Here is a 24,288-nt window from a genome sequence, read left to right on the forward strand (position 1 = left end):
TTTGAGGTGACTGTGGTGCTCAAGGATAAGATTTCAGGAGCGGCGGAAGACCGCCTGAAAAGAAATGGGGAGAAACACAGGAGGCGGGTCCGTGGCTCTCAGAATCTCTTCTGCAGATGTTGCAGGAAAGGCGTGGGGAAGGCTAGACAAAGAGCGCAAGCACAGCCTTTGATCAGACGGCCCCTTTAAGAAGCGCGCTCCCGGTCCCAGCCCGCCTAGTATGCAAATTGAGCAGCTGGCGGGAGCGAGCGGCTGATACCCGGCCTAGGCTGCGGCGGGTAGTCCTCTCCCGGCCGCCGTCGCCTCCGACATATTGCCCGCAGGAGCTGCGGCGGCGAACGGAGAGCGCCGGGGGAAGGAGATGGGTGAGCAGAGCTGGCTGGGCTCGCCGGGGCCGCGGATAGGGGCGGCTCGGGTGCTAGCCGTCGCCCCACGCGGACCGGAGCCGCGGGGAGGGGGAGGGGAAGGGACGCGGCGCAGACGGGACCCCGCCCCTCCGGTCCTGAGGGGGCGGGCCACTGCGTGGTGGGTGGAGCTTCCGAAACGAAGAGGCCCGGGCGGTGGGCGGTGGGTGGTGGGGGGGACGGGGACGGGGACGGGACACACTTGGGCTTCCACGGGGGTTGACGGGGTTGAGACACACTTCTCCGGGCTGGAAATGGTGACGGGCTGCGAGCTAAGGGTACGGGTGGGCGCCGGTGTGACAGAGAACCTTCTGGACTAAAGGGGTTTAAGCTGCGTGCGATGGGACTGTAGGGAGATCCAGCCCCCCGAAGATAGCCCATTCTGAGCCAGGCTTCTAGTCCTAGAGAGCTTTGACTGGCATGTGGGCGCGGTCTTTGGGGTGACAGTTGTGTGTGATGGGGGTTCCTGGATTGAGGACTTTATGTGGGTGCTAAGCTTCTAAAAGAGTGGGCGTGGGCAGAGTTCTTGGGCTGTGTGGGGTTTTCCAAGCCAAATATAACAGTGTATGAACAAAGCTTCCGGCGTGGGGCTTGGTGAGGTCAGAGCTTTGGACATGCACATTTTGAAGACCTGTCAGAGAACCCTCAGAGTCAGGGAAGCATGGGCGCACTATGTATGAATGGAGGCTACTGTGTTGTCATGAGGAAGATGAACAAGTTATAACTTCGATTAAGGGTGTGGGAGCTGTGTGCAGGTTGCTGCCCCGCATCTTAGGCTAGACCACTAAGCTTAAGGATATAGCTTTGTAAAATCTTAAGTTTTGGATTCACTACCACGGCGCTGCCTCAGAGGCCATGTCGACCTTAAGCTCAGGCCTTGGATCATTGAGTTAGATCTCAAAGCTCTGGAGGAAAAACTAGATCGAAAATTACTGGAGACTCATATCCAGATGAAGTGCGGCAGACACCAGAGCTGAGAAGCTCATGACTCAGAGCCTCCTACTTACTGCCTCTTGCATCCTGGAAACTCAGTTTACTAATCTGAAAATACTACCTCACTGCTCCTATCCACTTATTGATATATTCCCCAGTAAACTGGAATAAAGAAACAGCAATGACAAAGACATATACGGTCTGGTAGCACATGCCTGAAATCCTAGCACTTGAGAGGCTGAGGCAGGTGGATTGTGAGTTTTAGGCTACCCTGTGCTACATAGTGAGTTGCTTTTAAAAAATTAATTTACTGACCTTCCATTTTAGTGGAAGAGACAGTAAACATGGTTATTTTGTTTGTTTGTTTGTTTGTTTTTCAAGACAGGGTTTCTCTGTAGCTTTGGAGCCTGTCCTGAACTAGCTCTTGTAGACCAGGCTGGTCTCGAACTCACAGAGATCCGCCTGCCTCTGCCTCTTGAGTGCTGGGATTAAAGGCGTGCGCCACCACCGCCCAGCCGAGACAGTAAACATGTTAACAAAAAAGATAATTTCAGAGGTCCTGGAGAGATTGCTCTGCAGTTAAGAGTGTTTGTTACTCTTTGCAGAGAGCCTAGGTTCAATTTCCTGGCACTCACATTATGACTCACAGCCATCTCGAGTTCCGGCTCCAGGGATCTGAAACCCTCTTCTGACTTCTGCTCCCACTGGGTACACATGTGGTGCACATGCATACATGCAGGCAAAACATTCATACACATAAAATAAATTTTTAAAAAACTTAAAAAAAAAAAAAAAAGAGACAATTTCAGCCAGGCAGTGGTGGCACACACATTTGAGTTCGAGGCCAGTCTGGTCTGCAGAGTGAGTTCCAGGACAGGCTCCAAAGCTACAGAGAGACCCTGTCTCAGAAAACAAACAACAAAAAAGTCAATTTCAGGGATTGAATTGTAGGAAAAAATAGAAGTAAGAGAGAGTAATGGGGCAACCCCTCAAATGGGGTGGGGCTAGTGGATGAAGTACTTGCTGTGCAAGCTCCAGGAGCAGAGTTGGGTTCCCCAGCGCCTCTCTGAAGTTGCCTGGCGGGTGTGGCAGCCCACCTGTAATCAATCCCAGCACTTGGGAGGCAGAAATGGATCCCTAGGGCAGACTGGCTAGTGAAATGATGAGCTCTGAGCTCAACAAGAGACCCCATCTCAGTAAACAAAGTGGAGCACAGTCAACAAAGCCACTGGCTGGGCAGTGCTGGCGAGCACCTTTGATCCCAGGGCAGAGGCAGGTAAATCCTCGGGTTTGAGGCCAGCCTGGTCTACAGAGTGAGTTCCAGGATAACCAGTGCTACACAGAGAAACCTTTCCTTTAAAACCCAAACAACAACAACAAACCCCCCCAAAAAAAAACAAAAACAACAACAACAACAACCAAAAATCACGACCAACAAAACAACATGAAAAAGATACTGGCCATAAATTTCTGGCCTTCAGCCACACACACACACACACACACACAAACATACATAGGTACACATGCATGAACACAAACAAATGTCAGGAAGGTGACATTTGCTGGTGGTGAATCTTAGTGGTAGAGCATGTGCTTAGCATGTATAAGAAAGAAATGAATTTTAAAAAAAGAAGGGTTGCCAGACGATGGTGGCGCACGCCTTTAATCCCAGCACTCGGGAGGCAGAGGCAGGCGGATCTCTGTGACTTCGAGACCAGCCTGGTCTACAGAGCTAGTTCCAGGACAGGCTCCAAAGCCACAGAGAAACCCTGTCTCGGAAAAAAAAAAAAAAAAAAAGAAGGGTGCAAGATAGCTTAATGTGTAATGTAGTTGCCATTCGAGCATGACGACCTGAGTCTGATCCCCAGAACCCATGTACTGCGGAGACTGATACCAGTGCGCCCTGGGGCTCCCTGGCCAGCTGGCCTAACCTAATTGGCAGGTCCCAGACCAATGAGCGGTCCTGATTTTAAAGATTTATTTATTTATTATGTATACAACATTCTGCCTGCATGTATGCCTGCACACCAGAAGAGGGCGCCAGACCTCATTACAGATGGTTGTGAGCCACCATGTGGTTGCTGGGAATTGAACTCAGGACCTCTGGAAGAACAGCCAGTGCTCTTAACCTCTGAGCCATCTCTCCAGCCCAAGCGGTCCTGATTTTAAAAGTAACAAGAACAAGGTAGAGACCTGTGCAGACCTGTGGACCTGAGTTCGGTCCTTGGAACCCAGCTCCCAAAAGTTACTTCTGACCTCTCTGCACGATGTGCTGGGCACTCTCACACGGGGTAATATCAAGTAAAATACAAATGGAAAATTTCCACTAGAAGAAGAAAAATAAATAAAAAAGGGCCTCCAGGAAGAGCTCTCCTGACCAAAGGCACAGCATACAAGGATGACTTACAGGGGAGAGAAATGTGCTAGCTAGAGCACAGGGCGGGATGGGGCGCACGGCAGAGAACAACAGGTGAGATGTGCTTTATAGGCCCCTGTGAGGTTTGAGTAAGAAAGTGAAGTACATGAACTCAAGGCCGGCCTCCCCAACATAGCAAGTTCCAGAAAAGCCAGGCTTATATAAAGAGACACTGTTTCAAAAATCAAACAGAAGAAAGGAAGGCAATGAAATTCCAGTTAACCAAGATAGTATTGTTGTCATCCTTGACATACACCCTACAGGAGGACGAAGAGGTCCCAACAGGACATCTTACTGTCGAAATCCACTCTGTGAGCCAGGATCTTCAGGGGCCTCTGGTGGAGGCCATACTTCCAGTGCATCCGTGACCAGCGTCCGTTCTCGAGCCAGGTACGCCCCCTCTGCATCTCATTCCTTCCTGTGGCAGTGTGGAGGCCAGTGTCCCTTACTGGATGTTAGGATGCACTGTGTCCTACATATCAGGTGGAGTTAGAGAGGTCTGAGCAGCCGCAAAAACCAGAGCAAGCTTCGAGGGTGTTCACTTGGAGAGATGCCATGAGACTGGGTAAAGCAGACCTCAGCCCTTGGTTCCAGTTGAGTTCTAGTCCTGATTTACTGATGGCTTACACGGGTTGCCATCTGCCTCTGGACCGCCTTTTCCTATCTGTAAAGCAAGCCTAATAACTCCCTCCTGGGAAGTGTGGGGCTGGAATCGAATCGGGAGGAAAGGCTCTTTTCTCATGTCCTCTGTCTCCCAGACAAGCTAAGGAGGACTCCATCCCCGTGAGCTGATGGAATCCACAGGCCTGTGCTCCAGAAGCTTTTCCCATCGGGTCCTCAGGTTCACTCCTAATGTTACTATTTTCTCTCTCCAGGACCAGTTCTGGGGCGGGCCTCTCCAGCCCTCCATTGGCTGCCCAGACAGTTGTGCCTCTGCAGCACTGCAAGATTCCCGAGCTGCCAGTCCAGGCCAGCATCCTGTTTGAGCTCCAGCTCTTCTTCTGCCAGCTCATAGCCTTGTTCGTGCACTACATCAACATCTATAAGACAGTCTGGTGGTACCCACCCTCCCACCCACCCTCCCACACCTCCCTGGTATGTGCTCAGTCACGGTCCTCTGTGTGTGTGTGTGTGTGTGTGTGTGCGCGCGCGCGCATGTGTACGTGTTGCTTGGTTTAAATTTAGCATAACTTACCAAGCACCACTATATACCTGGCTCCATACTGGGCCTGATGAAGGTAGAGGGAACAGAACTGATGGTTCTTAACTCTTTCTAGTGTGCTTAGGACTATGCTGGGCACTGTGAGGCTAGCAGATTTGAATCTGACACAGACTGGGTCTTAAGGCCTGTCTGAGAGATGAGTCATGGGACTGTATGAATGTTCCAGGGGTGGAAAGAACTCTGGACAGAAGAGGAGGTTCAGGGACATGGGTGTTAGAGCAAGTGCTCACACACCACTCTCTTATCCCCAGGGACTGTCCCACTTCCCTTCTCTGGGTCCTGTTCTACTCCTCTAGGTAATTTCCTGGCCTGAGTCAGCTGGAGGCTAATGAAGGTCAGAGAATGGGAACAGTCTCTGTGGAAAGGATTGGGCAGTGGGAGGTAATGGGTATGAGAAAAACCTGTGTGTGGAGAAGCAGCCCATGTGACCCCCAGGCCTCTGCCCCGACAGAACTTCCACCTGATTGACTTCAACTTGCTGATGGTGACCACCATTGTGCTGGGCCGCCGCTTCATTGGGTCCATCGTGAAGGAGGTGATTGGGTCCTAGAGGCTGGCCAGGGACTTTGGGACTCCCCTTTTCCCCTGGGATGCCAAGAAGACACCTAACCCTTAACCCTAAGGCATTTCTTTGAGGTCCTCGTGGACTTATTTGAAGAACATTAATGGTGTCCATTGGCTCTCCCAACCCACTGGGCATCAGGAAGACTGACTGTACCAGGGCTCCTCCCAGCCTGCTGTGCACCTTTCCCTGGGTGGGATTATAGGCCATGTCCAGTGGGGTTTGGGCATGACTCCTGTGGCCTCCATCCAAGGCCCATCCTGTCATATCTCACCCCGACCCAGGCTTCTCAGAGGGGGAAGGTCTCCCTCTTTCGCTCCATCCTGCTGTTCCTCACCCGCTTCACCGTTCTCACGGCAACAGGCTGGAGTCTGTGCCGGTCCCTCATCCACCTCTTCAGGACCTACTCCTTCCTGAACCTCCTGTTCCTCTGCTATCCGTGAGTACCCTCACCTCAGCCCTCACTGCCTAGCACCAGACGCTTGACTCTGTCCTTCGTATGGCTGGGTAATCAGGCCTCCCTCCATATCTGGAGGACTCGCAGGCAGGCAGCAGCAGTAACCTCTCACGATGTCTAGTGACATCTCCTGAGATCAGGGTGATTAGGTTTTTTCTTTTGCAGAAGAAATTGAAGTGGTATAAGCTATTCCATCTCTACTGATGGGAGGTTGGAATCGGATTCAGATCTAATGAATACCCAGGGGAACATTTGCAGATGGAAATGATTGGGCTTTCTTTGTCTCTCTGTCTTCCTTTCCTTTCTCTCTCTCTCTTTTTTTTCTGTGGGGGCAGGGTTCTGTTCTCACTGTATCCCTCACATCCTCCTCCCCTTTCACCTTCTCTCCCTCTCTCCTCAGTGTTTATGAAATCTCCTGATGCTTCTCCATGTCTTTGTTTTCATGTCTCTGTGCATGTCTGTGTGTGAAATATACCTGTGTGTATATTGTCTGCATAAGCACATGTATGTTTGTCTCGGTGTCTGCTTAGCTCATTGCCTGCCCAACCAGAAATTCAATTGTTCAAGATGGAGAGATGGTATCTGGGAAGGGCCCAGAACTGCCCTTTTCCGGTCCAGACTCCAACAGTCTTCTGGCTACTAGGGCATTAACAGTTACTTCCTGACCTTGTCCTTTCTGGGTCTTGGAAAGCCTCAGAGCTGGATCCTCTGGACTAAGAACGTGCTGGTTTAGATGCCGTATCACACCCGCTGTGTTGTAAGCAGGGGTTTTTGTGAATTTAAAAGGTATTTATCAGCCAGGTGGTGGTGGCACACACCTTTAATCCCAGCATTCAGGAGATAAAGATGGCTGGATCTCTGAGTTCAAGGGCAACCTGGTCTACACAGTGGGTTCCAGAATAGCTAGATTTAGACAGATTTTTCTTTGGGCTGCCAGCTCACAAAAATGAGACAGAGACTTACTATGAAAGCTCAGCCTATAGCCTGGACTTGTTCCCCTAGCTCTTAGAACTTAAATCAACCCGTTTCTATTCGTCTGTGTGCTGCCACCTAAGTCATGGCTTTTACTTCTCTGCATACAGCTGGTGACTCTTTCTTCTTCCCAGCGCAGTCCAGAAGTCCTGCTTATGCCTCCTTCCTAGCCATTAGCCGCTTAGCTTTCTATTGAACAGTCACAGTGGCACATCTTCACACAGTGTAAAGGAATAGTCCACAACCGCCAGGGCTCTACAGAGAAACCTGTCTCAGAAAGACAAAACAAAAATACACACGCACACACCAGTCTTTAAGTATATGAGTATTTTGGCTGCGTGTCTATATGTGTATGAAGTGCCTTTGGAGGCAGGAAGATGGTGTCAGATCCCTCGGGTTTGGAGTTAGGACAGTTATGAACTGCCATGTGGGTGCTAGAAGCTGAACCCAAGTCTTCTGCAAAGAGTAACAAGTGTCTTAACCACTGAGCTATCACCCCCAAGAGAGAGGTGTTTATATACTAGCCTGACCTTGAATTTGAGGGCTAACCTTGAGGCTGACCCTCCAGCCTCCACCTCAGGAGTGCCGAATTACAGGTTTTTGCCATCCTGCCCAGTATACGTGGTGCTGGGGATCCCAACCCAGAACTTCCTGTATGTTAGGCAAGCACTCTACTCCATCACTTTTAGATTATAATTATGTGACTGACATCTGTCTTTTTTTAAAAAAATATTTATTTGTTATGTATACAATATTCTGTGTGTATGCCTGCAGGCCGGAAGAGGGCACCAGACCTTATTACAGATGGCTGTGAGCCACCACGTGGTTGCTGGGAATTGAACTCAGGACCTCTAGAAGAGCAGGCAATGGTCTTAACCACTGAGCCATCTTTCCAACCCCGACATCTGTGTTTTAAAAGCCTTTTTTGTACCATGGTGGTGATGTACACCTTTAATCCCAGCACTTGAGAGGCAGAGTTTGAGGCCAGCCTGGTCTACAAAGTGAATTTCAGGACAGCCGAGACTGTTACATAGAGAAACCCTGTCTTGAAAGAACAAAATTGTTTTGTTTCTTAGTTTTGTGGTACTAGAAATGAACCCTGTGAGCTTGTGCATTTCAAACAAGCACCTTGCAGCTGAGCTACATCCCTGGCCCTCTACAGAAGCTGTATTGATTTGGTTTGATTTGGGTTTTTTTTTGGACAGGATTTTGTGTAGTCCTTGCTGGCTCCAGCTTGCTGTGTAGTTCAAGCTGTGACTGAACTCTTGATGCTCTTACTTGTGTCTCTGGGGTGCTGAGGTGACCAGTGTATGTAACCACGCCATCACTGGACTTCTTTAATCATCATATCATACTACATGTGATGGTAGATGGCTGATATTTTGGTAAGCAGGCAGGGTTCGCCTTGTCTAGTTCCGTGTGTTTCTTCCAGTCTTTCCTTGAAGCACTTCTGTGTTGGGCTAACATTTTATGGGTAGGTGAATTTATGGGGAAGAAAATACCTGTAATGGATATACACTGTGCTTATTGGAATTTTTTTTCCCCCCAGACAGGGTTTTTCTGTGGAACCTGTCCTGGAACTCGCTCTGTAGACCAGGCTGGCCTCAAACTCATTGAGATCCACCTGCCTCTGCCTCCCAAGTGCTGGGATTAAAGGTGTGTTCCACCGTTCCACCATTGCCGCTTTTTTTTTTTTTTATTCTTATTTTATTTGCTGAATGTGGAGGTTCATGCCTTTAATCCCAGCATGCTGGAGGCAGAGGAAGGTGGAATTCTTTGAGTTTGAGACTAGCCTGGTCTGTATATTGAGGACCAGGCTAGTCACAACTATACCGTTTAAACCCTATTTCCTTCCTTCCTCCCTTCCTTCCTTCCTTCCTTTATATTTATTTCATTTTATTTATAAGGTTTTGAGAAATAGGGATTCTCTGTAGTCCTGGGTGTCCTAGGCTCTGTAAACCAGACTGGCCTTGAACTCAGATCTTCTAGGCTCTGCCTCCCAAGTGCTGGGACTAAAGGTGTGCACCACCACCACTTGGCAGGAGAAACCCTGTTTTTAAAAAAACAAATAGAGGATTTTATCTATTTGCGTGTGTAGAGTGGTGTGCGCGCTGCAGTGCTAGAGGTTAAGTTGCAAAAGTAGGTTCTCCTTCCACCCTGGGGCTTCCCAGGCCAAACTCAGGATGTCAGACTTGGCCGCAAGCCCCTTGCCTGCTGAGCCGTCTTACTGGCCCTCGCGTTTCGTTTCCACATTTGGATTTGTCTGCATTTGTGAGATTCTGTCTTTTCCTTGTAACAAGTACATATATTTTTGTACCCCTTCAATATCACTGCAATTAGAACCACTGCACAGAGTATTTCCCCTACATTTGTTATAAATTTTAACACACTGGGCCAATGAGATGGCTCAGTGAGGAAAGGTGCTCCCCTGACACCCTGGGACCCACATGGCTAAGGGGAGAACCAGCTCCTTCAGGTTGTCCTCTGACATACACAGGTGTGCGGTGGCGTGCCTCCCTCCCTGCTCACCCCCTGCTTCCAATAACTAAATTAATTCGGGCAGTGGAGGCACACACCTTTAGTCCCAGCACTCCAGAGGCAGGTGGATCACTGAGTTTGAGGCCAGCTTGCTCTACAGAACAAGTTCCAGGACAGCCAGAGCTAAACAGTGAAATCCTGTCTCGAAAGAAAGAAAACAAAACGAAACAGTAAATAAATTAACATAGTTAAAAAGTTAAATTAATATAAAAAGTAAATTTATATAGTTAAAAAGATAAAACAGCCTCCAATCCCACTATCCAGGTTTCTAGTTCCCTGCTATAGGATTTCACTATGTAGCCCTGGCTGTCCTGGAACTTGCTCTGTAAACTAGGCTGTTCTTGAACTCAGAGATCAGCTTGCCTCTGCCTCCCGGAGTGTTGGGGCTAAAGGCGTGGGCCACCACTGCCTGGTAAAATAAGTCTCTTAGCTGGGAGTCATGGTATAGTCATATAATCCCTGCACTCAGGAAGCAGGGGAGTTTTTACCAGCTGCATAGCAAAGTTGACGTTAGCCTGTGCTACATGAGACCTTCCACCCCACCCTCAAAAGCTGGGTATAGTGGTGTGGCCTTTAATCCCAGCACTTGGCTGGCAGGCAGAGTTTGAAGTCAGCCTTATCCATGTAGTTGAAGGACAGCCAGAACTGTGCGCCAAAACAAGACCCTGTCTTAACAAGGAGAGTTGGGGTTCAGGGAGATGGCTCACAAGCTAAGAGCATTGACTGCTCTGCCAGAGGCCTGGGTTCAGTTCCCAGCACCCACTTGACAACTCACAACTGTTTGTAACTCCAGTTCCAGGGGACCTGACACCCTCACAATAGAAGTAAATAATTAAAAAACCAGGCAGTGATAGTGCACACTTTTCGTCCCAGAGGCAGAGGCAGGCAGATATCTGACTTCAGTGCTAGCCAGGTTTACAAAGTGAGTTCTGGGACACAGAGAAACCCTATCGAAAAAAATCAACAGTCAGCCAGGTGGTAGGAGGCAGAGGAAGGTACTTTCGGGGCCAGCCTGGTCTACAAGAGCTAGTTTCAGAACAGGCTCCATTACAGAGAAACCCCTGACTCTAAAAACCAAAAATAGGGGCTGGAGAGATGACTCAGTGGTTAAGAGCACTGACTGCTCTTCCAGAGGACCTGGGTTCAATTCCCAGCACTCACATGGCAGCTCACAGCTGTCTGAAGATCCAGTTGTAAGGGATCTTCACACCTTCACACCAATGCACATAAAGTAAAAGTTAAGTAAACCATAAAAATATTTTAAAAAGTAAAAAAAAAAAAAACCCCACCAGGCGGAGGTGGCACACGCCTTTAATCCCAGCACTCGGGAGGCAGAGGCAGGCGGATCTCTGTGAGTTTGAGGCCAGCCTGGTCTACAGGAGCTAGTTCAGGACAGGAAACAAAGTTACAGAGAAACCCTATCTCAAAAAACAAAACAAAAGGGGCTGGAGAGATGGCTCAGCTCTTAAAAGCATTGCCTGCTCTTCCAAAGGTCCTGAGTTCAATTCTCAGCAACCACATGGTGGCTCACAACCATCTGTAATGAGGTCTGGTGCCCTCTTCTGGCCTGTGCAGACATACATGTAGACAAAATACTGTATACATAATAAATAAAAATATTTAAAAAAACAAAAAAAACAACCAAACAAAGAAAAGATATAATAGTGTAAATTTTAAAAGTCTACCTTGACTGCTGCTACCTCCCGGTCATCTCATTTCCCTTCTAAGGAGTAATCAGCGCTGTTTCTGGTTTCTTTTATACCCTGGATGGGAGATGAGCGCATCCACAAGCATACCACACATAGCATGCAAGCACATGCACCCTGATTCCCTACAATTTGGAGCTCAGCTCAGTGGTTAGGAGCACATATTCTACCTGGGGACAGGAGTTCAGTTCTCAGTACCCGTGTTTGTGGCTGACAACTGTCTGTAACTCTAGCTCCAGGGACACAATTCCGTTTCTGGACTCTGGGAGTGCCTGCAGTCACACATGCACATAATCACATGTACACACTACCGTATGCATATGATTAGATTTTTTTATTTTAGAAAAAAAATATTAGGCCTCCAGCCACTCCCCGTTCTGTTCTCTTTCCTCTCTTCCTGGTGACTGTAGGCATCTGTGCCAAGGCTGGCGTTCTCCTTCTCTTGGATAACCACATCTAAGCTCGCCATCTTTGTCTGAAGCTAATTATAAAAGTTAAGCACCGCTAAGTTTGTTTTCTTAGGAACCTAGAGTGCAAAAATAACATTCATTGTAGTTCCTAGACTATGATCTTGGGCCTCGTGGAAAGACTTGCTAGTGTTAGAGTCAGATGGTTTCTCCCCGCTCCTGTCAGTCCTTAAACTCAGGCTGTAGTTTAGTGTGCTTCGTATTTAAATAACAGCACCCTTAAGTGGAGTTTGTAATTGCCTTGTTTCTTGGTGTCATCAAATCCTCATATTTACCCAGCCCCTCCAGCATGCCACCTGTTACCTGGCGCCCGTTCCCTCCCTACCAGAGGTCTCCCACCTTAGGCCTCCATCCTCCTGCTCGAGAATGAAGGCCTGCTTTGTAGGCTTGTTGTGTAGCTCAGCCTGGGACTTCCCTTGCTGCCCTCCTGAATTGATGCTTTCTTAGATCCCATGCCTTCTTGGGTTTCTCCCTTATTTTGCTAAGTGCCTTAGCAATGACTGTTTGGGAAATATGTGTTTTATGTCCTTATATGTCCAAAATATCTTTATTCTCCCCTTACTCTGTTTTGTCTTTCAGAGTCTTTTTTGTTTTGGTCTTTTTATCCATTTATCTATATGTATGTGTTTGAACCTATGAATTTATTATGTGTGCTGCAGGATGTATGGGTGATGGGAACCGAACCTGGCTTGAAGAGGTGTAAGCACTCTTAACTACTGAGTTACACTCCAGCTCTCTCACCCTTTGGTTTTGTTTTGTTTTGATTTTTCGAGACAGGGTTTCTCTGTGTAACAGCCGTCCTGGAACTCGCTCTGTAGACCAGGCTGGCCTCAGACTCACAGAGATCTGCTTCCCTTTGCCTCTCGAGTGCTGGGATTAAAGGTGTGCGCCTCCACCACTGGCTTATTCTTTTTTTTTTTTTTTTTTTTTTTTTTGGTTTTTCGAGACAGGGTACCCTACGTAGCTTTTTTTGGTTCCTGTCCTGGGACTAGCTCTTGTAGACCAGGCTGGCCTCGAACTCACAGAGATCCGCTTCCCTTTGCCTCCCGAGTGCTGGGATTAAAGGCGCGCGCCTCCACCACTGGCTTATTCTTATAAGAAAGAAGAGGCTGCATGTAGAATACTTAGTCTGAGCCAGGTGGTGGAGGAGCACGTCTTTAATCCCAGCACTCAGAAGGCAGAAACAGGTAGATCTCTTGAGTTTGAGGCCAGCCTAGTTTTCAGAGTGAGTTCCTGGACAGCTAGAACTACACAGAGAAACTCTTGTCTTGGGGGGAAAAAAAAAAGGAAAATGGAAAAAAAGACTTATCCTGAATCATAGACTGTGCTCAATGGATGTGGGTTGCTATGGTGATTGTTAGTTATCACCATGCAGGAAAGACCTTCCTTCTTGCTTCCTACCATATCCTCAGTTCCAGCATGTGCTTGATGCTGAGATGTGTTTTCATTGACTTGGATGGAAAAACGGAGGTATAGGAGAATGAGTAGATTTTCCTCTCCGAGTATCCAGGAGATCTGAGGCCCAGAGGGAAAAGCAGAGTTGTGTGCCCGCCCCGCTACCCCCCAGGTTGAGAGTCGAGATTCTGACCCTTAGACAGACCTGGCCTCATCACTGTCTTCTGCAGCAGGTTTGGGATGTACATTCCGTTCCTGCAGCTGAACTATGATCTTCGCAAGACAAACCTCTTCAGCCATGTGGCTTCCATGGGGCCCCGAGAGGCAGTCAGTGGCCTGGCAAGGAGTCGGGACTACCTGCTGACACTGCGGGAGACGTGGAAGCAGCACACTCGACAGCTGTATGGCCCAGAAGCCATGCCTACCCATGCCTGCTGCTTGTCACCGAGCCTCATCCGCAATGAGGTGGAGTTCCTCAAAATGGACTTCAATTGGCGCATGAAGGAGGTGCTTGTCAGCTCCATGCTGAGTGCCTATTACGTGGCCTTTGTTCCTGTTTGGTTTGTCAAGGTACATAGCTCAACACCAGCAAAGTGGCTTGCCGCCCTCCCCTGAGCCCTCTTGTATAAGTAACTCTCCTGGGGTTTTTGTTATTTGTTTTCTATTTGTGTGCGCGCACATGTATGAGTGCATTTGTGCATGTATGTAGGTGAAGCCAGAGATTGTTATTGGGTGTCTTTCTCAGTACCTTTCCACCGTATTTTTTTTTTTTAAGATTTATCATGCGTATAGCGTTCTGTCTGCATGTATGCCTGCAGGCCAGAAGAGGGCGCCAGATCTCATTACAGATGGTTGTGAGCCACCATGTAGCTGCTGGGAATAGAACTCAGGATCTCTGGAAGAGCAGCCAGTGCTCTTAACCACTGAGCCATCTCTCCATCCCCATCCACCTTATTTCTTTCTTTTTTTTTTTTAAAGATTTATTTATTGCCGGGCGGTGATGGCGCACGCCTTTAATCCCAGCACTTGGGAGGCAGAGGCAGGCAGATCTCTGTGAGTACGAGACCAGCCTGGTCTACAAGAGCTAGTTCCAGGACAGGAATCAAAAGCTACGGAGAAATCCTGTCTCGAAAAACCAAAAAAAAAAAATAAAATAAAAAGATTTATTTATTATGTATACAACATTCTGCCCCCATGTATGCTTGCACGCCAGAAGAGGGCACCAGATCTCGTTACAAATGGTTGTGAGCCACCATGTGGTTGCTGGGAATTGAACTCAGGACCTCTGGAAGAGCAGCCAGTGCTCTTAACCTCTAAGCCATCTCTCAAGCCCCATCCACCTTATTTCTTGAGATGGTCTCTCACTGAATCTGGAGCTTGCTGATTTGGCTAGACCCAAAGATCTTCCTGTCTTTGCTTTCCCAGTATTGGGTATACAGGTGCTGAGCCACCATACCCAGCATAGGTTTTGAAACCAGAAGTCAGTTACTCTTGCTTGTGCACCAAATGCTTTACCTATTGAGTCGTCTTCCCAGACTCATCTCTACCAGTTTTGATTGGATATCTCCTCTGGAGATCTGGAATGAAGAGAATAAGGTTCCCTTAAAGGGAGTGACCTATCCAAGAACTCCTGATTAATGGAAGAGACTTGGTAAGTCAGTGGCTGCTTTGGCATGGGTTTAAGTGTCCTGTTTTGCCATTGAATAAAGAAGTCAGGAGCTGGGGAAGGAGTGATGACTGAGCAGTTCATGAGCAGGGTTCGTTCGGTTCCCAGTGCCCACTTAGATGGTGCCTCATAATTGTTGATGTCCTCTTTTGTTTGTTTTTGTTTTTTTGAAACAGGGTGTCTTTGTGTAACAGCCCTGGCTGTCCTGGAACTAGCTCTTGTAGACCAGGCTGGCCTCGAACTCACAGAGATCCACCTGCCTCTGCCTCCCGAGTGCTGGGATTAAAGGTGTGAGCCACCACGGCCCAGCAGTGTTTCACGATTGTAACTTTAGTTCCATGGGTTCTGCTACCCTCTTCTGGCCTTTGCAGATACTGCTGCATGTGGTATATGCACGTATATGCTGGCAGAATATTCATACACATAAAAAAAAAATAAATTTTTTTTTTTTGAGACAGGATTTCTCTGTGGCTTTGGAGCCTATCCTGGAACTAGCTCTTGTAGACTAGGCTGGCCTCAAACTCACAGAGATCCACCTGCCTTTGCCTCCCGAGTACTGGGATTAAAGGCATGCGCCACCACCACTCGGCAAAAAATAAATCTTGAAAGAAAGAAACCAAGAGTCATCAGATCTTAGTGACCTCAAAAGTGTCCCCTCTCTTCTCAGCTTCTTCTGGGAAGGTACCTCCTTGGCTGGAATAGACTGGAGATCTTGCTCCGGGATGCACTGTGTTAACATTGGTCTGTGTGTGTCAGTGGGCAGCTTGTGGGAGTTGGTTCTCTGCTTCCACAATCTGGGTGCTGGAGATTGAACTCAGGTTGTCAGTTCTGGAAGCAGATGCCTTTACCTCCTGAACCAGCTCTGTGGCCACAGGATAAACTTCAAAGATTGGAGTTAGAAGCCAGGTGGTGTTGGTGCACACCTTTAATCCCAGCACTTGGGAGGCAGAGGCAGGTGGATCTCTGTGAGTTTGAAGTCAGCATGGTCTACAGACAAGTTCCAGGACAGCCAGAGCTACATAGAGAAATCCTGTCTCAAAAAACAAATAGAATTAAAAAAAATAAAAGATTGGAGGTTGAAAGCTGAAGCTGTTCTCTGCAGGTACTGCATGCACGTGGTACACACACTCATACACGTCACACAAAATAATTTGTCTTCTAATTTGTATGTGTGGGTGTTTTGCCTGCATATATAGGTCTATGTACCACTTATGTGCCTGGTGCCCTCGGAGGCCGGAAGAGGGTATTAGATTCCCTGAAACTGGAGTTAGAAATAGTTATGAGTCACCATGTCAGTGCTGGGAATCCAGGTCCTCTGGAAGAACAGCAGTGAATGCTCTTAACTTCTTAACTATTGAGACACATCTCTAGCCCCACACGACATTTTTTTTTTTTTTTTTTTTTGGATTTTCGAGACAGGGTTTCTCTGTATTTTTTTTTTTTTTTTTTTTTTTTTTGGTTTTTTGAGACAGGGTTTCTCTGTGGTTTTGGAGCCTGTCCTGGAACTAGCTCTGTAGACCAGGCTGGTCTCGAACTCACAGAGATCCGCCTGCCTCTGCCTCCCAAGTGCTGGGATTAAAGGCGTGCGCCACCACCACCACCCGGCTCTCTGTAGTTTTTGGTGCCTGTCCTGGAACTAGCTCTTGTAGGCCAGGCTGGCCTCGAACTCACAGAGATCCTCCTGCCTCCGCCTCCCGAGTGCTGGGATTAAAGGCGTGCGCCACCACCGCCTGGCTTTTTTTTTTTTTTTTTTTTTTTTGATTGGAAGTGTTCTCTGCCAGCACAGAACTTTGCTATATACAGATTCTCTCTGATGCCTGGGTTGGTGGTGATTCCCCTTACTCTCATCTAACTAAAGAAGAAAGGAGAGCATAGACGTGTTAAATTATTTGCCAGAAGTCCCAGAGTTGTTAATGTGCAGCAGAGCCGAGACTGCTCCACTCTTTGCTTTGGGTCCCTGGGCATGCTCTGACCCCGAGTGGGTGGCAGAGCAATGTTCCATCATAGGAAGCTGGTGGACATAGGATCTGAGCTGCCCTTCCGAGGTGCGTTAATTGTTGATTTCTGGCCATCCTGAAATCTCCAAGGTCAGCCCTGGCTTCTAGGTCGAATCAGGGAAGGACGAGGGCATGGGGCCGTCATGGACATTTTGAGCCTCACCCACCTCCTGCTCTCCCCAGAATACACATTACTATGACAAGCGCTGGTCCTGCGAGCTCTTCCTGCTGGTGTCCATCAGCACCTCTGTGATCCTCATGCAGCACCTGCTTCCTGCCAGCTACTGCGACCTGCTGCACAAGGCTGCTGCCCATCTGGGCTGCTGGCAAAAGGTGGACCCAGCTCTTTGCTCCAACGTGCTGCAGCACCCGTGAGTTGCCCCGCCCTGCCCTGGCCAACTACCCTAGTTCTCCCGGTCACAGTATAAGCTACTTTCCATCTTCTCATTGACTCATTCAGTTGGCCAGCAAATGGTTATTAAACTTGTCTTATATATTAGAACTTGTAAGCCGGGCGATGGTGGCACACGCCTTTAATCCCAGCACTTGGGAGGCGGAGGCAGGAGGATCTCTGTGAGTTCGAGGCCAGCCTGGCCTACAGAGCTAGTTCCAGGACAGGCTCCAAAGCCACAGAGAAACCCTGTCTCGAAAAACCAAAAAAAAAAAAAAAAAAAAAAAAACAACTTGTATCTAGAGTATGGTGGAGCTCTAGACAGACCTGTTCTTCGTCCTTGGGGAGCTTGCAGGTGTGCTGCACATGGGAGGGCACAGGTGCTAATGCAGGGACGCACTGACTTTCTCGTTCACTCTCTGACTTCCTGTTCATGCATGCAGTCATTCTTTACTACTGCCCACTCGTCCCTTACCCATTGCATTGGCTGCTCCTTCAGTCGTCATTCGCTTCTACCTATGCCGTCCCCGGCCTGGGCTCAGCATCAGGCAGAGGAGCTTGCTCTTTGACCTGTAAGCTATGGGGAGCTATAGAGGACTTTGCACAGTAGAAAGAACCTCTCCAATGTGTTCTTTTCAAAAACTCAGTGAGGACAATAAGCCGTTCTGTTAGCTCACGGCAAAGCCTGGCCAGGGAGGGAGAGCTGTAGGGGTGGGCCCAACAGCATGCCTTTAAGCCTTTAATCCTACCGCTTGGGAGGCAGAGGCAGCCTCTGAGTGAGTTCCAGGACAGTTAGGGCTCTACAGAGAAATTCTGTCTTGAAAAACCAGAAAAGAAAGAAAGCAAGCATGCTACCTGTCTGTATCTAACCCGGGACCCGACTAAGATCAAGACCCTTGCACAGCTTCCAGACTGCTTGGCTGGGGCTGATGAGCCCTTTGTCTTTCGTCCTGTATACTAACGCACACTTGCCTCTAGCCAACCAGACCGCTTGGTTCTCATGCTTTATGCCTTCCACATCTAGCCTGTCCCCATGGTAGCTTTCCCTGTGGTAGCTTTCCACGTGGCAGCTTTTGCTTGGAATGTTCTTTCTGTCTCCCCTTATTTCCCGACCACCCAGATAACCCCAGGTGCCCTCCCCATAAAGGACCTCTCCTTCCAGTGCCCTGCACCATACTCCTTCCGCTCTCCACCTTCTGTTCCTTTGTCTCCTGCCACTCATTCCAGGACTACAAGCCTCTGGAAACCATGGCTCTTGCCCTTGTAACACGCAGCTGTCTCCTCCCTCCCATCGCAGTGCCTGGCTAGATTTCATGTTTATTTTTATTTTTTCTAATAGTTTAGATTCATTTATGAATATGAGTGTTTTACCTGAATGCCTGGTGACTACAGAGGTCAGCAGAGGGTGTCGGATTCCTTGGAACTGGACTACAGATGGTTGTGAGCCACTGCATGGGTGCTGGGAATTTAACTCAGTTTCAAGAGCAGCTAGTGCTCTTAACTGCTAAGCCATCGCTCTAACCCTATTTTTTTTATGTAAAATTTACATAGAGTGAAATATACTATATAAACTACAAATACTACAATTCTTTGAGGGTTTTTGTTTGGTTGGTTGGTTTTGGTTTTTTAGTTTCCTCTCTCTTTTTTTTTTCCTTTTTTTTTTTTTTTGAGACAGGGTTTTCTGTGTAGCCCTGGCTTTCCTGGAACTTACTATATAGACCAGGCTGGCCTTAAGCTCAGAGATCTGCCTGTCTCTGCCTCCTGAGTGCTTGGAGTAAAGGTGTGTGCCACCATTCTCAGCTCTTTTAAAGTTTTGACAAAGGCATAAACGTTCATTTAACCTACTACCTATATCAAGGTATAGTAAATTTGTAGCTCCATAAAAAATAATCTTCATGGTCTTTCCCAGTATAAATCTCCCCCAATACACACACACACACACCCCTACACCTAGCTACCTACTTTTTCTTTCACCATAGGTTGGATTTTCCTGTTCTAGAGCCTTATATATATGAAATTGTACATAAAATTTAGTTTGCGCCGGGCGATGGTGGCGCACGCCTTTAATCCCAGCACTCGGGAGGCAGAGGCAGGTGGATCTCTGTGAGTTCGAGACCAGCCTGGTCTACAGAGCTAGTTCCAGGATAGGCTCCAAAGCCACAGAGAAACCCTGTCTCGAAAAACCAAAAAAAAATAAAAATAAAAATAAAAAAAAAAAATAAATAAAATTTAGTTTGCATATTCCAGAACTTTATATAAATGAAATCATAAGTAGACACTCCTGTGGGTTTTTTGTTGTTGTTGTTGTTGTTTTGTGTGTGTGTTGTTTTTTTTTAAATCAAGACAGAATTTCTCTGAGTAGCCCAGCTGTTCTAGAACTTGTTCTGGCCTCAAACTCAGTGATCCTCCTGCCTCTGCCTCCCAAGTGCTGGGATTAAAGGCGTATACACCACCCCTGGCCTAAGTAATCACTCCTGTGTCCAGCTTCTTTGAGTCAGTGTTCTACCTTGTGGCCGTGTGTAAGGGAATGAATCACTGCAGCAGGACCATAGGGTGCACGAGCGCTGCGGTTAGCTGGAGGTCTGTCACTGGCCCAGGACCAGCAATGGTCCCTGGACTCTCACAGGATACTGGAAGATACCCTGCTCTCATTTGGCTTCTCAGTGCCAGGTTGTGGCATGCCCTGAGGACACAGGCATGAAGTAGATGCTGTCTACTTCCTAAAGGAATGGTACAGACTAGGAAGCAAAGTAATGGCAAACCCTGGGGAATGTAGACCAGTAAGTAGCAGGAACTTCAAGGAACAATAAAAGATACTCAGTTTTGTAGAGTTTGAGAAAGGCTTTCTGGAGGATGATAGGTTTGGAAAGATGAGAAAGAACCTTTCAGCTCGGCATCGGGACGGTCAGTCTGTTTGGAGGGAGTGACTTAGGCAGGGATATGAGCAGTGCAGTAGATGTCAAGGATGCTGTATAGGAGCTCAAGAAGCCATGTCAAAGCCGGGCGGTGGTGGCGCACGCCTTTAATCTCAGCACTCGGGAGGCAGAGGCAGGCGGATCTCTGTGAGTTCGAGACCAGCCTGGTCTACAAGAGCTAGTTCCAGGACAGGCTCCAAAACCACAGAGAGCCGGGCGATGGTGGCGCACGCCTTTAATCCCAGCACTTGCGAGGCAGAGGCAGGCGGATCTCTGTGAGTTCGAGACCAGCCTAGTCTACAAGAGCTAGTTCCAGGACAGGCTCCAAAACCACAGAGAAACCCTGTCTCAAAAAACCAAAAAAAAGGCCGGGCGGTGGTGGCGCACGCCTTTAATCCCAGCACTTGGGAGGCAGAGGCAGGCGGATCTCTGTGAGTTCGAGACCAGCCTGGTCTACAGAGCTAGTTCCAGGACAGGCTCCAAAACCACAGAGAAACCCTGTCTCGAAAAACCAAAAAAAAAAAAAAAAAAAAAAAAAAAAAGCCATGTCAAATCCCTGGGATCTTGCAGAACCTTCAGGACATTTCAAACATTTATTCCTGGGTCTGGGGACCCCTAGGAGGTTACAAGTGAGGCAAGTAGGAAGGGAAAAGGGTTTTCTTCCTAACCCCTCACCCCTAGACGTCTCAGTACAGTGAATTACTTAGGGTTGTCACCCCGTTTTATAGAGGAGGCAGCTGGGACCAGAGGCGGAGTCCCAGTGTCAGAGCGATAGAAATGGTTTTTTTTTGTTTGTTTTGTTTTGTTTTTTTTTTGGTTTTTCGAGACAGGGTTTCTCTGTGGTTTTGGAGCCTGTCCTGGAACTAGCTCTGTAGACCAGGCTGGTCTCGAACTCACAGAGATCCACCTGCCTCTGCCTCCCAAGTGCTGGGATTAAAGGCGTGCGCCACCACCGCCCGGCCTGAGCGATAGAAATGGAAGTAGAGCCCTAGAGACCCCTGTGCCCGACCCTCTAGCTGGGGACAAAGTGTACTCTTGGACTGTGCCTCCAGGTGGACTGAAGAATGCATGTGGCCACAGGGTGTGCTGGTGAAGCACAGTAAGAATGTCTACAAAGCCGTGGGCCACTACAACGTCGCCATCCCCTCCGATGTCTCCCACTTCCGGTTCCACGTGAGTGCTCTTTTCTGGGCAGAAGGGTGGTACCTGATCTTCAGGGCAGGGAGTGGGTGGGTTTAACAGGATGATGATGGCTGTTCTCACTGTTTCCAAAACCCAGAGGATGATGGTGCACACATGCAGCCAAAGGGTGTCCTCACAGATGAGCATAGCTACATAGCTGCAGCTCCCTTGCTGCAGAGCACTGGCTAGAGGGAGAGATGCTCATATAATCAAAGAAAGGCTTCTGCAGGTCCTGGTGGCTCATGCCTTTAAACCTACAACTGAGAAAGAGGGGGGCAAGGAGGGGGAAGGCAGAGAGATCTTAGCAGTGGAGAGAATACTGCTCATTCCTTGCTGTATTCCATGCATGTTTAACATAGTCAAGAAAACTTACTGAGAAACTTGGGAACTCATACAAATGGCCTGAGTCAGCAGAGGGAAAAGGCTTGCTTGGCCTGACTCAGTAAGGCTGCTGGCCTCCAATCCCCTTTTCCAACAGAAATTTCATGACACTTCTCTCTTTTTTTTTTTTTTTTTTGGTTTTTCGAGACAGGGTTTCTCTGTGGCTTTGGAGCCTGTCCTTGAACTAGCTCTTGTAGACCAGGCTGGTCTCGATCTCACAGAGATCCGCCTGCCTCTGCCTCCCGAGTGCTGGGATTAAAGGCGTGCGCCACCATCGCCCAGCGACACTTCTCTCTTTGAAGGGCCTAGAATTCCCTTACTTCCTAGTGACCTCTACTGGAGCTGGAGGACCCTGTGGAGCCAGGACACTAAGGGTCATAGCTTGGGAGACCATTAATCTGGGCAGTTATCTTCATATCTCAGAGAGAGAAGAGTCTTGTTCCTAGACTCACTGCCCAGGCCTGAACCCAGCATCCTGGTCCCTTCAGCTCCCCCACTCCCAGTACAAGTTGGAGGTTCTTTTTCTTGCAGACTGAGATCCCTGGACATTTTTTTTTATTGAATTCTACCTTCTGTTTTCCTTCCAGACACCTTGTAAGAGGTGTCACCATGTCCTCCATGCTTGCACTCAGACTTCCCATACTTGTGATGCCTAGCAACGAAAAATAAAGGAATGCCTTTCCATGCTGATGATACAAGATTTGCTGCGCTAAGCCGGGCGGTGGTGGCGCACGCCTTTAATCCCAGCACTTGGGAGGCAGAGGCAGGCGGATCTCTGAGGGTTCGAGACCAGCCTGGTCTACAAGAGCTAGTTCCAGGACAGGCTCCAAAACCACAGAGAAACCCTGTCTCGAAAAACCAAATTAAAAAAAAAAAAAAAAAAAAAGATTTGCTGCGCTAAAGTCTGTTGCACATACAAAGCCCGTGTTCAGTCCCTAGCACTGTTAAAAAAGAAATGGCAGGGGATTCTGATTTGTTCAAGTCAAACAATACCGCAGAGGTTGACATTAAAAACAGTTGAGTGGGGTATGGTGGTGCTTGTATCTAATCCCAGCACTCAGGAGGCCAGTCTGGTAACAAATAAGTAAAAAGAAGTTGATTTTAGGCCAGAAAGAGTTTGAAATAGCAAGCAAGACCTCTTTCTCAGAGAAGGCTTTCCAGAAGAATCTTCAACAGCTTATGCAGAAGCAGCAGTACACTATAAGCAAAGACAGATGAGGTGGCAGAGTTCACCCCTGACCTTGCACAGTCTTCCCCCACCCAAATACACATGGGACCCAAAGGCTTGTCCCCTTTACCATGCGCCAAGACCCCCTCATCCAAGGAACAGGTTTTGGATCATGCCCTCTGGCCTCTGCCTACCCTTCCCTGGGTAGTTCTTTTTCAGCAACCCACTGAGGATCCTTAACATCCTCTTGCTGCTGGAGGGCGCCGTCATTGTCTACCAACTGTACTCCTTAATGTCCTCGGAGAAGTGGCACCAAACCATTTCACTGGCCCTCATCCTCTTCAGCAACTACTATGCCTTCTTCAAGCTGCTCCGGGACCGCCTGGTATTGGGCAAAGCCTACTCGTACTCAGCCAGTCCCCAGAGAGACCTGGACCACCGGTTCTCCTGAGCTCCAGGGTGATCCTCGAGACAGCAGCCAGGCTTCACCCAAGGGCCTCCTGGCTAAGGGCTGTTGGGTTTGGTTTGGGGAGGGTGGGGGAAAAAAACAAAAAAAAAAACAAAAAAATCCACCAGAGCTTTGTATTTTTGTTACGTAATGTTTCTTTCTTTGATAATTGATGTGATAAGAAGAAAAGAAGTCTTATTTTTATATTCCCAACAAGCCTGTGTCCTGTGGTTCTTTCTCTTGTTTCTGCCTGTCAGGCACAGTCAGAGGTGTGGGCTTCTGTGCCGGGAAGCTCCTCATGGCTTCTGTGGATCCCAGAGGCTGTGGTAACTGTGATTGCTTTGCTAACTGAAGATCAGCTGTGTCCAGATGCTTCTGCAAATACTCCTTCAGCCTTGTCATTGTTTGGACAGCCCTAGGAAGATGTGTGCTGTCACTCCCACAGGTGAACTGAAACTCAGAGCTCTAATGAGTTGCCGTGGTGATCCAGCTGTGGAGTGATAGAGCTGGGTATAAAAACCCTCCGAGGGGCTGGAGAGATGACTCAGAGGTTAAGAGCACCACCTGCTCTTCCAGAGGTCCTGAGTTCAATTCCCAGCAACCACATGGTGGCTCACAACCATCTGTAATGAGATCTGGCGCCCTCCCCTGGCGTGTGGGCATACAGGGAGGCAGAATGTTGTATACGTAATAAATAAATCTTAAAAAAAAAAAAAAATACCCTCCGAAAGGTGTGCCCCTGTTGTCCTTGTGGGATATATCTTGATTCTCCCAGCACGCAGTCACTGCAACCCTGCCCCGTGCCTAGTGCCAAGCAGGACACTGCTTCCCGGTGGGGAGGTGGGGAGGGAATGCTGGTAAACCGCGACAACCAGAGTGCAGTCCCTGGACTCAGTGTGACGGAAGGAGAGAACTGGCTCCTGTGAGTTGTCCTCTAGCCCCTACACACACACATCAAATAAATGTAATTTTTACTTATTTCCAGATTTATTTTTTTATGTATATGAGTGCTCCGCACATGTATGCCTAGTGCCACTGGAAGTTAGCAGACGACATTGAACCCCCTGA

The 24,288-nt window shown here is 48.3% G+C and overlaps 1 protein-coding gene across 6 annotated transcripts; it reads left to right on the plus strand.

Annotated features, from left to right (window-relative positions):
* The first annotated feature begins 253 nt into the window (after positions 1-253).
* Tmem39b (transmembrane protein 39B) lies at positions 254-23,436 on the plus strand. 6 transcript variants are annotated; one of them, XM_057785259.1, is made up of 9 exons: positions 254-365; positions 4,017-4,143; positions 4,629-4,848; positions 5,427-5,510; positions 5,822-5,976; positions 13,303-13,642; positions 16,919-17,106; positions 21,094-21,214; positions 22,981-23,436. In XM_057785259.1, exons 1-9 carry the CDS (start codon positions 362-364, stop codon positions 23,221-23,223), a joined length of 1,482 nt encoding a protein of 493 aa, XP_057641242.1. In that variant the 5' UTR covers positions 254-361; the 3' UTR covers positions 23,224-23,436. The 6 variants fall into 6 exon arrangements, with proteins under 6 accessions (XP_057641242.1, XP_057641243.1, XP_057641244.1 ...); XM_057785260.1 differs by having other exon boundaries at positions 13,306-13,642; XM_057785261.1 differs by lacking the exon at positions 22,981-23,436 and adding an exon at positions 22,192-22,346.
* The last annotated feature ends 852 nt before the right edge of the window (positions 23,437-24,288 follow it).

The sequence above is a fragment of the Chionomys nivalis genome, chromosome 11, assembly GCF_950005125.1.
Source record: "Chionomys nivalis chromosome 11, mChiNiv1.1, whole genome shotgun sequence".
In the NCBI taxonomy this organism is placed as follows: Eukaryota; Metazoa; Chordata; class Mammalia; order Rodentia; family Cricetidae; genus Chionomys; species Chionomys nivalis.